Source organism: Lonchura striata, chromosome 2 (genome assembly GCF_050655825.1).
Source record: "Lonchura striata isolate lonStrDom1 chromosome 2, ASM5065582v1, whole genome shotgun sequence".
In the NCBI taxonomy this organism is placed as follows: Eukaryota; Metazoa; Chordata; class Aves; order Passeriformes; family Estrildidae; genus Lonchura; species Lonchura striata.
Window position 1 is genome coordinate 1,088,902 of NC_140704.1, and position 12,392 is coordinate 1,101,293.

The following is a 12,392-nucleotide window of genomic DNA, read 5'->3' on the forward strand; positions in this document are numbered from 1 at the left end:
TTAGGGAAGCAGAGCCCCTCGAGCTGCCTTGTTCTTCTCGGCCTGCTGGGCCCACATTGTCCCTTCTGTTCTTCTGCCCTGGGCTCAGCGCTGGAGGGTGCTGGGCGCCCAAAACCAAGCCCCTGTATTCAGCTGTCGGTTCTGCTCCTCTTCCACCCTCATGTGCTGCCAGCCAGGGCCCAAGGAGTGTTTTGGGGGACACCATTCACCCCCTGACACAATAAAGCAGTAGAACAAATCCCTCTCCGGGCACTTAGTGCCCTGCCATGGCCGTGCCCTCCTGAGTGTCCCTGCCATCCCACTGCCAGCTTCCCTGCCCCGGTGGGTCCCAGGCCCTGGGCCGGTGGCTGTGACAGCCCATGGCTGCCAGCCCCCTGCCCACCATCCCTGCAGCAGCTTGGGGTGACAGCCAGATGTCCCCACTCATCTGGGGTGCTGCCCAGGGGTACACTGCCCATCTCACACCCAGGTGGGCACAGCAGTGCCTTCTGCTCGTCCCCTGTTCCTGGAGCTGATTTCTGGGAGCATCTGTGTCCAGTTCTTCCAGCAGGCCAGGGAAGGCTGGGTGAGTGTCACTGGCCCAAGCTACAGGGACAGGAGCCAGCGAGTCCGTGTCCCACCATGGGACAATGCTGTCAATTGCCACCACCCAGGTTTTCAGAGTCGCTGCCACCTGCACTCAGGGCCACGATGGCCGTGTTGTCCCACTGGCACGGGAGATGTCTCTGCAGATGGATTGGTGACATTTGAGCTGCTGAAGGTCACTGGGATGTTGTTAAATCTTGGCAGTGTCCAGTGACTGAGGCTGTTGGAGCCGTGTGTGGCGGGCGAGGAGCAGCACGAGGGGCAGGAGCTGCTGTGTGGGGCCCAGAGACACAGAGCAGGGCACTGCCAACCTGGCCACACCGAGGTCCTAGCACTGCAAGGGACAGCCAGGCTAGTACAGGCACCTCAGCTGGATTTTTTTGCCAGTAAAAAGCTGAATTCATCAATTTTTAGGAAGCAAAAGGATTCTGCCAGGTCCCCGTTGCTGCCAGTGTGATGAAGACAAGCCACTGAGAACCAGAATCAGTTCTGCTTTTCATTTCCTCCTTCCCCATGCTTGCATTCAGTCCTGGTGAGGGGGATGCAGGGAGGCTGCTGAGGGACACAGGGCTGCAGCCAGGCCCTCCTGTCCTGCCCCCACACCTCTCTCCCAGCACAGCCCCTCCACAGCACTTTTCATAGAATCCCAGAATGGTTTGGGTGGGAAGGGACCTCAAAGTTCATCTTGTTCCACCTCCTTGGAAGGGCAGGAACACCTCCCAATATCCCAGGTTGCTCAAAGCCTCGTCCAGCCTGACCAACTTCCAGAGATGGAAGTTCAACTCCTGTCAGACAGCATGCCCTGACCCAAAACCCCAAACTTCTTCCAGGGAGTTGCAAGCACCACCCCAGCAGTGGGAAAGCAGGAACCCTGGCAGGAGCCTGCCCTGGCAGCCCCAAAATGCTCCCACCCACAGCGATGACCAGCTGGTGGCTCTAAGCAGCTCCATGTGGCTGCGCTGCCCTCTGGCACATTCTAGCACCAAAAAGGCCACAAATCCCAGCTTAGGAGGGGTTCATACACAAGGTCCTGTGTGAGGACTTTGGTTCTGCAAAGGCATTAACAGGTCCTGACAACTTCTCCCATCATCGCTCTGTTTATTGATGCCACTCTCCAAGGAGAGATCTGACAGCACCGGGAAGGAGCCTGGCATGCTCTGGGGAGTTGGTGCCACCAGCCCAGCCCCAGCCCAGCCCTTCAGATGGTTCTCACCCAGCCACAGCCCAACCTCAGGAGCTGCAGCCAGGACAAGCTGGGATCCCCAGGAACCGAGCTGGTACGAACAGGAGCTCAGACCAACAGCAGGGAGATGGATTGTGTCCCACCCACCCCGGCAGCAGGTACTCAGGAGCAGGGAGGTCTTTCCTTGGAGCCAGCCTGGAGCTGCTGCTCCCCTGGGCAGAAATCCCACCGCTCCTGCCCCTGAGGAGCGCGCGGTCGAGGCCACCGGCAGCAGCTCAAGGACAGCAGAGCAATTAAACACAACCAGGTCTTGCTCTCGGTCCCTGCTGACCCCACAGCACCCCGTGGCCTCAGGGGCGGCAGGGCCAGCCCCCAGCGGGAGGATTGAGCGCTAGGAATGAGTTTTAGGAGGAGCCTTGCAGAGGGGTCCTAGCAGAAAAAGGGTCTTTTACTGCAACTAGAATTTTATTCTATTGTATAATTCAGGAGTGCATCACAGCCCCGCGAGCCGGGCAGGCACCTATCAGCGCTTCCAATCTAGACACACGCAGAGCTTCCTCATCAGCTGCATCTGTTAATTACTCACCTCCCCCCGGCTGGAGCTCCTCCTGTCACATCCAGCCCAGACGAGGCAGCACCTCCACAGAGCTCCTGGACAAAAAGTGACTGTGCCAGAATCAGCCTACAGAGCAGTTAACAAAACAAAACAAAACAAAACAAACAAAAAAACAAAACCAAAAATAAAATCTTGGCCATCCTAAGGTTGCTTATCAAATAAAAAGTTCCTCCACATTTATTAAAAAAAACTGAACAGTAGATTTAAAAAGCAGTTACGAGTCCTACTCCGGCAAAACACCCTGCGTACAGGTTTCTTTTGTTGGTGGTTTGTTTGCTTGTTGGTGAGGACTCCCCCTAAATCAGCTGCTTCTGTTAATTTCATATATATATAATCTTTTAATTTTGCCGCGCGTTGCTTGCTTTAATTCATTAATTTATTTCCAATCAGCCGAGTCTCCACCAGACCAGCGGCGCTACCACACAAAGCTTCCTTGATGTCCATGCCCTGAGCCGGGGTGGGGGGGAGACGGATGGAGGGAGGGTGCGAGAGATCAGTGGAGGAGAAGGAGGACGAGGAGGAAGGGAGGGAGGGAGGGATGGAAGGAGGGAAGGAGGGAGGGAGAGGAAGCCTCGGCAGCCCCTCACTCTCCCATGTGCGTCCTCAGGTGGTACTTGAGCGACTGCTTGTAGCGGAAGCACTTGGTGCACTCGGTGCAGGGGTAGGGCCGCTCGCCGGTGTGCGCCCGCTGGTGCTCCAGGAGGTGATGCTTCTGCGTGAAGTTCTTGCCGCACTCGGTGCAGTGGTAGGGCCGCTCGCCCGTGTGGATGCGCTGGTGCTCCAGGAGGTGGTGCTTGCGGATGAAGCCCTTCCCGCAGACGGCGCAGGCGTGCGGGCGCTCCCGCGTGTGGATGCGGTAATGGTTGGTGAGCTTGGACTTCTCGCTGAAGGTCTTCTCGCACTGGCTGCACTGGTAGGGCCGCTCGCCGGTGTGAGTCCGCTGGTGCCGCAGCAGGTGGGAGGGCCGGGTGAAGTTCTTGCCGCACTGGGGGCACAGGAAGGCCATCTCGTTCTTGCCCGCGTGGATCCTCTGGTGCATGAGCAGGCTGATCTGCAGGCGGAAGCTCCTCCGGCACTCGCCGCAGGTGAAGGGCCGCTCCCCGACGTGGGTGATCTGGTGTTTGCTGAGGCTCGACTTGTGGCTGAAGCTGCTCTCGCACTCGGAGCACTTGTAGGGCTTCCCCGGGGGCGGGGGCCGCGCCGGGGGCTTGAGGCCGTGCTCGGGGCGCCGCGGGACCCCCACGCCGCGGCGCGTGTGGCTGCGCTGGTGCAGCAGGAACTGCTGCTTGTTGCGGAAGCTGAGGTCGCACTCGTGGCACTCGTAGGGCCCTTCCTTGAGGTGGTTGCGCTGGTGGATCATGAAGTTGATCTTGAGCATGAAGCTCTTCCCGCACTCGGGGCAGATGTAGGGTCTCTCCCGCGTCCGGTTCCGCTGCTGGCCGCTGGCCGGCTTCATGTCCCCGGAGTCCCTCTCGCAGGCCGACGGCTTCCTGACGCGGGCGGCCAGGCCGCGGGGCTGCCCCTTGGAGCTGCACTGCGCCTCGCAGCCCAGCCCGGCCTCGTGGCTGGCGAACGCCGGCGCCTCGCTCCGGCCCGAGAACATGGCGCACGGCTCCAGCGTGTCGGGGTCATCCTCCTCCTCCTCCTCCTCCTCCTCCGTCTTGATCACGATCCCATCCTCTGAGGGGGAAAATCGAACGGCGTTAGGGTCATTGGGTGGGACAGGGTGGCCTCTTATACCCCTGGGTGCTACAGAAACACCTGCGTGGGTTCCTGCAGCTCTTTGTGCCTGCCTGCTCTGCCCGACCACCCGGACACGAGCTGGCTGCAGCTGGAGCCCGGAGCACTGAGATGGGCCATGTGCCCCCAAACACAGAGTTGAGACAACCCAGCCCGGCCAGGCTCCTCTGGAGGATGAGCTCCAACCGCCTGCTAAAAGCTTTGGCAACTCTGCGCTGCTGCAGGATGTGGAGGGTAAAAGCACCATGGGTTCACCAGGGCTCGGGTGGCCGAGTGATTTCAGAGCAGCTCCATCTGCTGCCGTTTCGCTGGGCTGCAACAACACCGCTCGACAGAAACAGCTCCGGGCTGGCGGCTCTGCTCCGTGGACAACACAGCCTGCCTGGGGCTGTCCCCTTCCCTCAGCCCCGCTGCCATGTGGCATGGTGAGACACCCACCCCTCTCCTTCCCAGAGCACCCAGCAGTGGGATGGATCAAGAGTGGGATGGAATGGCAGTGGGATGGATGGCAGCAGGCCAGGCTCCCCTGCGTGTCACCGGGGCCGGAAGTGAGCCGGGGACTTTGTTTGGTGACAACAGCCATCCCAGGGACACATGGCAGGACACACGGCCAGCACGGCCCAAGGAAAGGCCCACAGGGCATCCCTCACGTCACCCCCCACTGGCCCGTGAGCCAGGCCTAAATACTCTCTCAGGAGGAGCAGCTGCAGTTTCCCAAGAAAAGGAAACCGATGGGAGTGGATGCCTCAAAGCCGTGGCCCTCTTCCCTCTGAGGAAGGGAAAACCCAGGTCCTTCTCCCTGTCCCCTCTATGGACCTGGGGGCTCAGCCCCCATCCCAGCCAGCACGGCCGCAGCTCCTGCCCAGCCCCACCAGCCAGGCCCTGTGCCCTGGCAGAGGCAGCAGCTCTAGGACAAGGATCAGCTGCAGCCTCACTGGTGGCTTGGCTGGTTTCCCTCACAGAGCCTTGGGCAGACCACAGGACCCACAAGACGGAGTTGAGGCCCTCGAGAGCCCAACTCTCTGTGTCTCTGTTTGTGTTAACAGCACCACAAAGCCGTCAGGAGGAAGGAATCCAGCATTCCCAACCTCTCGTCTCCCTGCTCTCCCATCCCCAGCCTTACAGCACATCTGTAGGACTTGGCCTGTATCTGCCACTCCACCAGCAGAATTCTACACACGAAACACTCAGTGCCATCATCTCATCTCTCCACAAATCACCTCATCCTTTCCCTTCCCTCTTGGCAGCTCGCAAATCACAGAGCTCCAGCCACATTCTCCCTATCCTGTGGAGCTGCCCTGAGCGACTCCCACGCCTGGCAACCTGCAGGACCTCCCACACTCCTCCAGCAGTGTCCGGTGTGCAACCATCCACTCCTCCACACCTCACACCAACCTCGTGCCCTCTGCCACAGCAGGGTTTTGGGAGCAGGGCTCACTGGGGCCCTCACAGAACACTGCCTGAGACACACCTTCCCTTGGTCTCCCATGGGTAACCAGGGCTTTTCCCAGACTCAGAGGACTGGGCCAGTGCTCACTCTGCACCTGAGCAGGACAGGAGTCCTCAGGGACCACGCTCTGCATCCACCATGGACGTGCTGCCTCCTCCTCCAAGCTCAAGGCGTGACCAGAGCCACTCTTGGAAGTCGCTGTAGCCATAAACTTTCCTTCTGGTGCTGGTTCTGGGGCAATTTAACTCCTCCTGTCCATCCAACCCCTTCCCCACCTTTTCCTAAGCCACCAGAGCCCCCCAGGCCTCCTGTCCCTGTGCAAGGCTGTGTCCGAGCAGCTCACCCGTGCAGCTCCCGTGGTGAACGATGACCCTCTGGATCTCGTTGAAGTCAGCTCCGTACTCGGACGAGTCGCCCAGGCTGGTCCCCGGGAGGTCCCTGGGTGGGGACACGGAGCCGTAGGGGCTCTCGCAGGCCGCCTCCTCGTCCGGGCTCTGGAAGCTGCCCTCGGACTGCCCCGACATCCCGTGCAGCTCGGGGTTCTCAGGGCTGTCTTCGGGAAGGAGCTCCTCCGTTTTGATCACAACTCTTATTCCAGCTGCAGCAATGAGAGATTCCCACCAGCCGTCACTCCCAGGAGTCAGGACAAAGGATCTGCTCTCAGCAATCCCTGCCAACTCCAGCTGCTGAGCCCACGGAGGGTTTCATCTGCTCGGCCTCCTCAGCCCCTGCCCTTCACCCATCCCTGCCACGCTCCCAGCTCCAGCCCAGGACCCTTCACAGGCACAGGGAACTCACTCCACCCAGCCTGGGGCCGTGGTGTCACAGCTCAGCATCCCTCGGGCACCCCACATCCCCCAGCTGCAGCTCCCTGTGGGCCTGTGATCTTCCCCTTCCCATTGGCCTCAAGTTAATTTGAAGATCCTTGTGATGGAAAGCACAAGCAGGGTGTTGGTGTGACCCCACATCCACAGCCTGCAATCAGGGATGACAAGTGGAGGTGCCACCATCTCTTCCAGGCCACCTCCTTATCTCCTTATCAGCCCCCTTATCACAGAGCAGGAGTGGCTCTGGGACTCAGGATCACTGGTGCCCCATTCCCAACCCACCATCCCATCTCCCTGCACACAGCCTGGCACCAGGCTTCCCTGCCCGGGAAGATGTTCCAAGGATAAACCCAGGCACCATCCACACAAAGAGAGGGTGGGGAGGATTTCCTGGGTGGATGGGCTCTCCCAATGGGACCTGATTCTCCTTCCTTGCCAGGCACACTGGCTCCCTGAGGACCTGGTCTGGTTGCAGATGTTTCCCTTGCTGGGAAGGGCTCCCAGTGCCCAACTCTCTGGGCTCTGCTTGCCCTGGTTTCTATGTTGGGCTGTACCTGGACATCAAACCTCCAATCAGCCCAATTTATCCCATTCCTAGGCAAGGTTTCTCCTGATAAACCACATCAGCCACAGCTCCCAGCAACATCTGCTTCAGCCTTGGGAAGAGAAAGGGGACACAACCCGGGGCTGCCCTGGTGCCAAGGTGCCACCTCACCTGCCGTGGCATCAGTAATGATCTCACTCTCCTCCAGGTCCTGCTCATTCCTGCCCCGCGATTCCTCCCCTTGCTCAATCTGAGACAAAACACCAGGTTTGGAAATTGCATAGTCTGTTGAGAGACAGAGGGGTGGGAGAGAGGGATTACTGCACTGGGAACCTGATAGCGGCTTCCACCTCTTCCCAGTGCACGGGGGACACGTGAGGACACTCGGGAACATCCACGGGTGCAAAGTCCTCTGAAAGATGGGCTGGTACCCACTGCAGACCCAGGAGATGCAGGGTGGCCCTCCCAACAGCCACGGGGAAGGAAGGAGCTGGTTTTTGATGGCATAACTGTGGCTGGAAGAGGTTTGGGAGGTCTCCAGCCCACCTGCCCACAGGGCATCCCTCACCCAGCCATAACACCACCACAGCATGAGCCAAAATAAACCCAGACTGAAAACATCCTCCTGTGTTTTTAAGCCTTTGAAATGGACACTTGGGTCTCATCCAAGGGGATCTCCAAGGAGGAGCCAGAAGCAGCCTCCTGTCCCTCAGCAGGGCGAGGACACCCCGTATTTACCCAGGGAGATCAGAGACTCGTAGTTCCCCTTCATCACATTCTTGTACAGCTCCTTCTGCCACTCCTCCAGCTTCTCCCATTCCTTGTCATTGAAATAGACGGACACGTCATCAAAGGTCACGGGCACCTGCAATTCCAACAGCGGCTTCAAGCAGGAGCCTGGACACAGCCAGGCTTCAGCTCCTTCCAGGCCGTCGGTGAGCTGCTTTTTGCATTTAAAACAATTCCAGGGCAGCTATTTCTTTGGGAATAAAGGACTCAACCAAACGGATGGCTCCTGGTGATGAATCCAGACTGGGATTTCCCCAGAGGACCCCTGAGGCCTCCTCTCAGTCCCTGCTCTCTGCAGGGTGATCAGGCTTGAGGGACCATAAGGGAGAGAAAACCCAGGAGATGGGCTGGACTCATCCCTATTGATGAGCTGACGTAACTCCCGGATTCAATTACCCCAGAACTCCAGGGAAAACTCTACCCGGGCCCACAGGGGCCCCCATTATCCCTGGTTACTGTGTGCCCACCATCTGCAGCTTCCCAGCTTGTTAGCCAAGGAATAATTCTTAAGGATAAATTCAGGATGTGCAAACTGAAGCAGAGCTCTTCAGAGAAAACGCAGCACTCCAGTTCTGTCCCCCAACTGCACTAATGGGGTGTCAGGGTCTGAACCCACCTTTTCCTGATCCTCTCTGCTCTCTCCAGAGATACTCCCTCTCCCATGTCCTACGTGGTCTCATTTGCACACTCTTTTAGCAGGAAGGTTGTGAAATTCAAGTAGGAACTGAATATTGATGGTGGGCTCTTTCCAGAGCTATGCCCAGGGAGCTCATCTGCCTTCCTGAATCTCAAAGCTTCCCCCTTCCCTGCAGAAGCAGCTCCCACTTGCTCCTTCCCTGGCCTGGGAGACTCTGCAGCGTCAGGGTGGTCAAAACAGAAGAACCACAAAATCTGCAGGGTTTCTAGAAATGGTGGCAAAAAAAAAAAAAAATGAAGAAAAAAAGAGTCAATGGCCCCAGGGCTGTGCAGCGCAGTGGAGCAGAACTGAAACCTCTGGCCTGAGTACCAGGATGTCCTCCCAGGCCTCTGTCCCACCGTATTTTAGCCCCAGCAGGGGATGAGCTGGGAAGCTGCAGTGGAGGCGAGAGACTCACCTGTGCCAGGGGCTGTCCCCGCTCACCCACCCCGGGCCTGCCCTCCGGGAGCATTTCGGGTGCAGTGCCCGGCTCCCACACCCCAGGACACCGTTACCTTGGGCACTTCCCCCTTCCTGCCTGGGGGCAGCCTCAGGATCCAGAAGTTCCTGTTCTTCAGGAGGTTCTCCATGTTCTCCAGGCGCCGCTGGAGCAGCCCGTACTCCTGGATGAGGGTGCCCAGCGCCGCGCACTTGCTCTCCAGCTGGTTCCCCAGCTCCGCCGCCGTCTTCTCACAGTCGATCAGCTTCTTCTCCGCCATCCCCGTCCGACCCTCCAGGTCCAGCAGGCGGGTGGAGTGGGAATCCACCTTGCGCTCCACCGCCTGCACGGCCGCCACCACGGTCAGGGACAGCTCCGCCGTCTGCGTCTCCCGCTCCGAGGTGCGCTCGGGGCCGGCCGCCGGCCGGAGGGGCGAGGGGCAGCGCGGCGGCCGCACCTGCTCCGGCGCCTGCGGACAACAAGGGAGCGGGGTCAGGGCGGGGGATCCCCCGCGGGGGGATAGGAACCCTCCCGGGGCGATAGAGACCCCCGCCCCCGGTGTGACAGGGGCCCCGGGGCGATGGGGACATCCCCGGGGCGATGGGGACAGCCCCGGGGCCATGGGGACAGCCCCGGGGCCATGGGGACAGCCCCGGGGCCATGCGCACCCCGCGGGGGGGGCCGCTGCGGGGCCCAGCGCTGGCCGGGGCGGCGGGGACGTCCCCGTGTCCCCGCTAAGCCGCTTACGGCGGCCCCGTGCCGGTCCCACGGGACGGGCAGGACCCGCCGCGGCGCGGGTGGGGGGAGGTGACAAGGGCGGGGGGGCGCGGGGTGACACGGGCCGGCCGAGCCCCGTTGCCATGGGCACGGCCAGGGGACACCCGGGGGGCTGCGGGCGCCCCGTCGCCATGGGGACCGGGCGGTGACACGGGAGGGGGGGCGGCGGGTCGGTGCCGGGGGGCCGCAGGGCCCGGCGGCGGCGGGCGGGTGGCGGCGCGGCGGCCGGGCAGGCCCGGCCCCGACGGCAGCGCGGGCGCCGCCGGCCGCGGAGGCCCGGGCGGGCTCGGCGCGCCGCCGCCGCCCCCCCGGGGCCGCCCGTCCCGTCCCCGCCCGGCGGCCCGGGGGGGCGGCCGCGGCCCCGCGCGGTGACAGCGCCCGCCGCCCGCCGCGCCCCCCCCGCCCGCCGCGGCCCCGACGGCGCGGCCCGTGAGCCCCGACGTGCGGCCCGCCGGCGGCGGGCGGGCGGTGCGCGCCGGGCCCGGCCCCGCGCCGGGCAGGCGCCCTTTACCTGAGCGGGGGCCCCCTCGGCCATGGCCCTTTGTTCCGTGCCCGGGGCCCCGGGGGCCGCGGCCGGGAGGATCCAGCGCCCGCTCGCTGCTTCACCTCCGCCCGCCGCCGGGCATCGGGCTGGGCGCGGGGCGGCGCGGCGGGGCGGGGGCGCGGCGCGGCGGGGGCGGGGCGGAGGCGGCGCGGGCCTAGCGGGCGGAGGCGGCGGAGGCGGGGGCGGCGGCGGCTCCGACACCGAGCGCGGCTCCGGGTCCGGGTCCGGGTCCGGCGCTCCGGCCGCGCCGCTGCCCCGCCGCGCCGCCAGGGGGCGCTGCCGCCGCCGGACCGCGCGCGGAGCGGGGCGGGGCGGGGCGGGCGCGCGCCGCGCAGCGCCCCCTGGCGGGCCGACGGCATCAGCGCCCCGCCCCGTCGGGGCCCCCCCCCACCCGGCACCGCCCGCACCGGGAACCGGGGAACGGGGAAACCGGGGGGGACCGGGATCGGGGAATGACTGACCGCGGCTGGGGGCGCTCGGGGATTGCCCCAGGGGCTGGGCTGGCAGCGGGGAGCAAGGGGAGACTGGGGGGCCGAGGAGTAACTGGGAAGGAGGCGGTGCAGGGTGACGGGAGGAGCTGGTTGGAGTGGGGGAGACCGCGGGGGCTCGGGGCGACATGGCGGGGCAGGGCAGGGACCGGGCGGGGTCACTGTGGAGGCCCCGGGGCAGCTTTTCCGGCCCCGCCCGTCGGGTCCCCACCGCCCATCCCTGCGGGCTCGCAAATGGCGGCCGGAGGCGGCGGCGCCCTGGAAATGGAGCGACCCCTCCCCACCCACCGCGTCCCCTCCGGACGGACCGCAGCATCGCACCCCGTCCCATCCCGTCCCGTCCCTTCCCATCCCATTCCTGTCCCGTCCCATCCCATCCCGTCCCGTCCCTTCCCATCCCATCCCATCCCTTCCCATCCCATGGATCCCATCCCATCCTGTCCCATCTCGTCCCCTCTCACGTCATCCATTCCTATTCTCTCCCATCCCACCCCATCCCAATCCATCCTGTCCTGTCCTTCCCGGTCTTGCGCTGCCCCATTCCGTCTATCCCACCACGCCCTGTCCCATCCATGCCCTCCTGTCCCACCTGCGCTGTCTCTTCATGCCCTGGCCCATCCCACTCCATACATTCACTGTCTGATCCCGTTCCATCCCCTTCCATGCTGTGTGTCCACTCTTGTCCCATCCACTCCCACCCTGTCCATCCCACATCTTGTCCCATCACGTCCCATTCCATGCACGTCTCATCCACTTCTGTCCCATCTCATTCCATTCATCCTGTCCCGCTGTATCCTTCCGTATCCCACCTGCCCTGCTCCATCCCACCCCACCCCAGTCCCATCCCTGCCTGCTCTGGCACAGCCCTGGCACACCCTGGGGGGGAAGCTGGTGACACTGAGTGCAGGGAAGGGCAGGAAATTCTTTTTGTTTGTGGGAAAAAGGGAGAGGACACGTGGGATGGGTCACCTGGGCTTGGGGGAGGACAGGGGTGTGACAGCAGGTGGGGACCCCCAGTTAAAGAACCCCTGTCCAGGCCCCTCTTGGGCTGTGCCAGGGATCCACAACTCCTGTCCGGGGGCTGATCCATTGGGAGGGGAACCCAGGAGCAGCTCTGGGATGGAGTTCCCTGCCTGGGGTTTGTACACCCCAGTGCAGTGGGAGTGCCTGACCCCAGCTGTGGGAGGCCCCACGCTGTCACAAACCACCCCAACATCTCCAGCATCTCCATGCCCACGTGGGGCAGCCCCATTCCATGGAGAGGCTCGAGTGTGGGGGATTCATTTGGGTCACTCAGAGCATGGGGGGATTCACTGGGGTCACTCAGAGCATGGGGGGATTCACTGGGGTCACTCAGAACATGGGGGATTCATTGGGGTCACTCAGAGAATGGATTCACTGGGGTCAATCGGAGCATGGGGGTTTCTTTGGGGTCACTCAGAGAATGGATTCACTGGGGTCAATCGGAGCATGGGGGTTTCTTTGGGGTCACTCAGAGAATGAATTCACTGGGGTCAATCGGAGCATGGGGCTTTCTTTGGGGTCACTCAGAGAATGGATTCACTGGGGTCAATCGGAGCATGGGGGTTTCTTTGGGGTCACTCAGAGAATGGATTCACTGGGGTCAATCGGAGCACGGGGGGATTCACTGGGGTCACTCAGAACATGGGGGATTCACTGGGGTCACTCAGAGCATTGGGGTTTCTTTGGGGTCACCCACTCTATCCCCCCAGG

The 12,392-nt window shown here is 62.5% G+C and overlaps 1 protein-coding gene across 1 annotated transcript; it reads right to left on the bottom strand.

Annotated features, from left to right (window-relative positions):
• Positions 1-2,214: 2,214 nt before the first annotated feature.
• On the bottom strand, positions 2,215-10,291 carry LOC144248181 (zinc finger protein 783-like). Its single transcript, XM_077790040.2, has 6 exons — positions 10,138-10,291; positions 8,926-9,318; positions 7,684-7,810; positions 7,117-7,230; positions 5,918-6,172; positions 2,215-4,064 (listed from the first exon to the last, which is right to left on the bottom strand). The coding sequence occupies exons 1-6, from the start codon at positions 10,159-10,161 to the stop codon at positions 2,968-2,970; spliced, it is 2,010 nt and encodes a 669-aa protein (XP_077646166.2). The 5' UTR covers positions 10,162-10,291; the 3' UTR covers positions 2,215-2,967.
• Positions 10,292-12,392: the final 2,101 nt, after the last annotated feature.

What these genes read in the sequence shown, in the direction of transcription:
- LOC144248181 (XM_077790040.2), bottom strand. Translation starts at nt 10,161, where the DNA reads ATGGCCGAGGGGGCCCCCGCTCAG. An exon ending in CCGAGGGGGCCCCCGCTCAG is followed by an intron (nt 9,319 to 10,137) that starts GTAAAGGGCGCC and finishes TGTTGTCCGCAG; the next exon opens with GCGCCGGAGCAGGTGCGGCC. An exon ending in GGAAGGGGGAAGTGCCCAAG is followed by an intron (nt 7,811 to 8,925) that starts GTAACGGTGTCC and finishes TTGGAATTGCAG; the next exon opens with GTGCCCGTGACCTTTGATGA.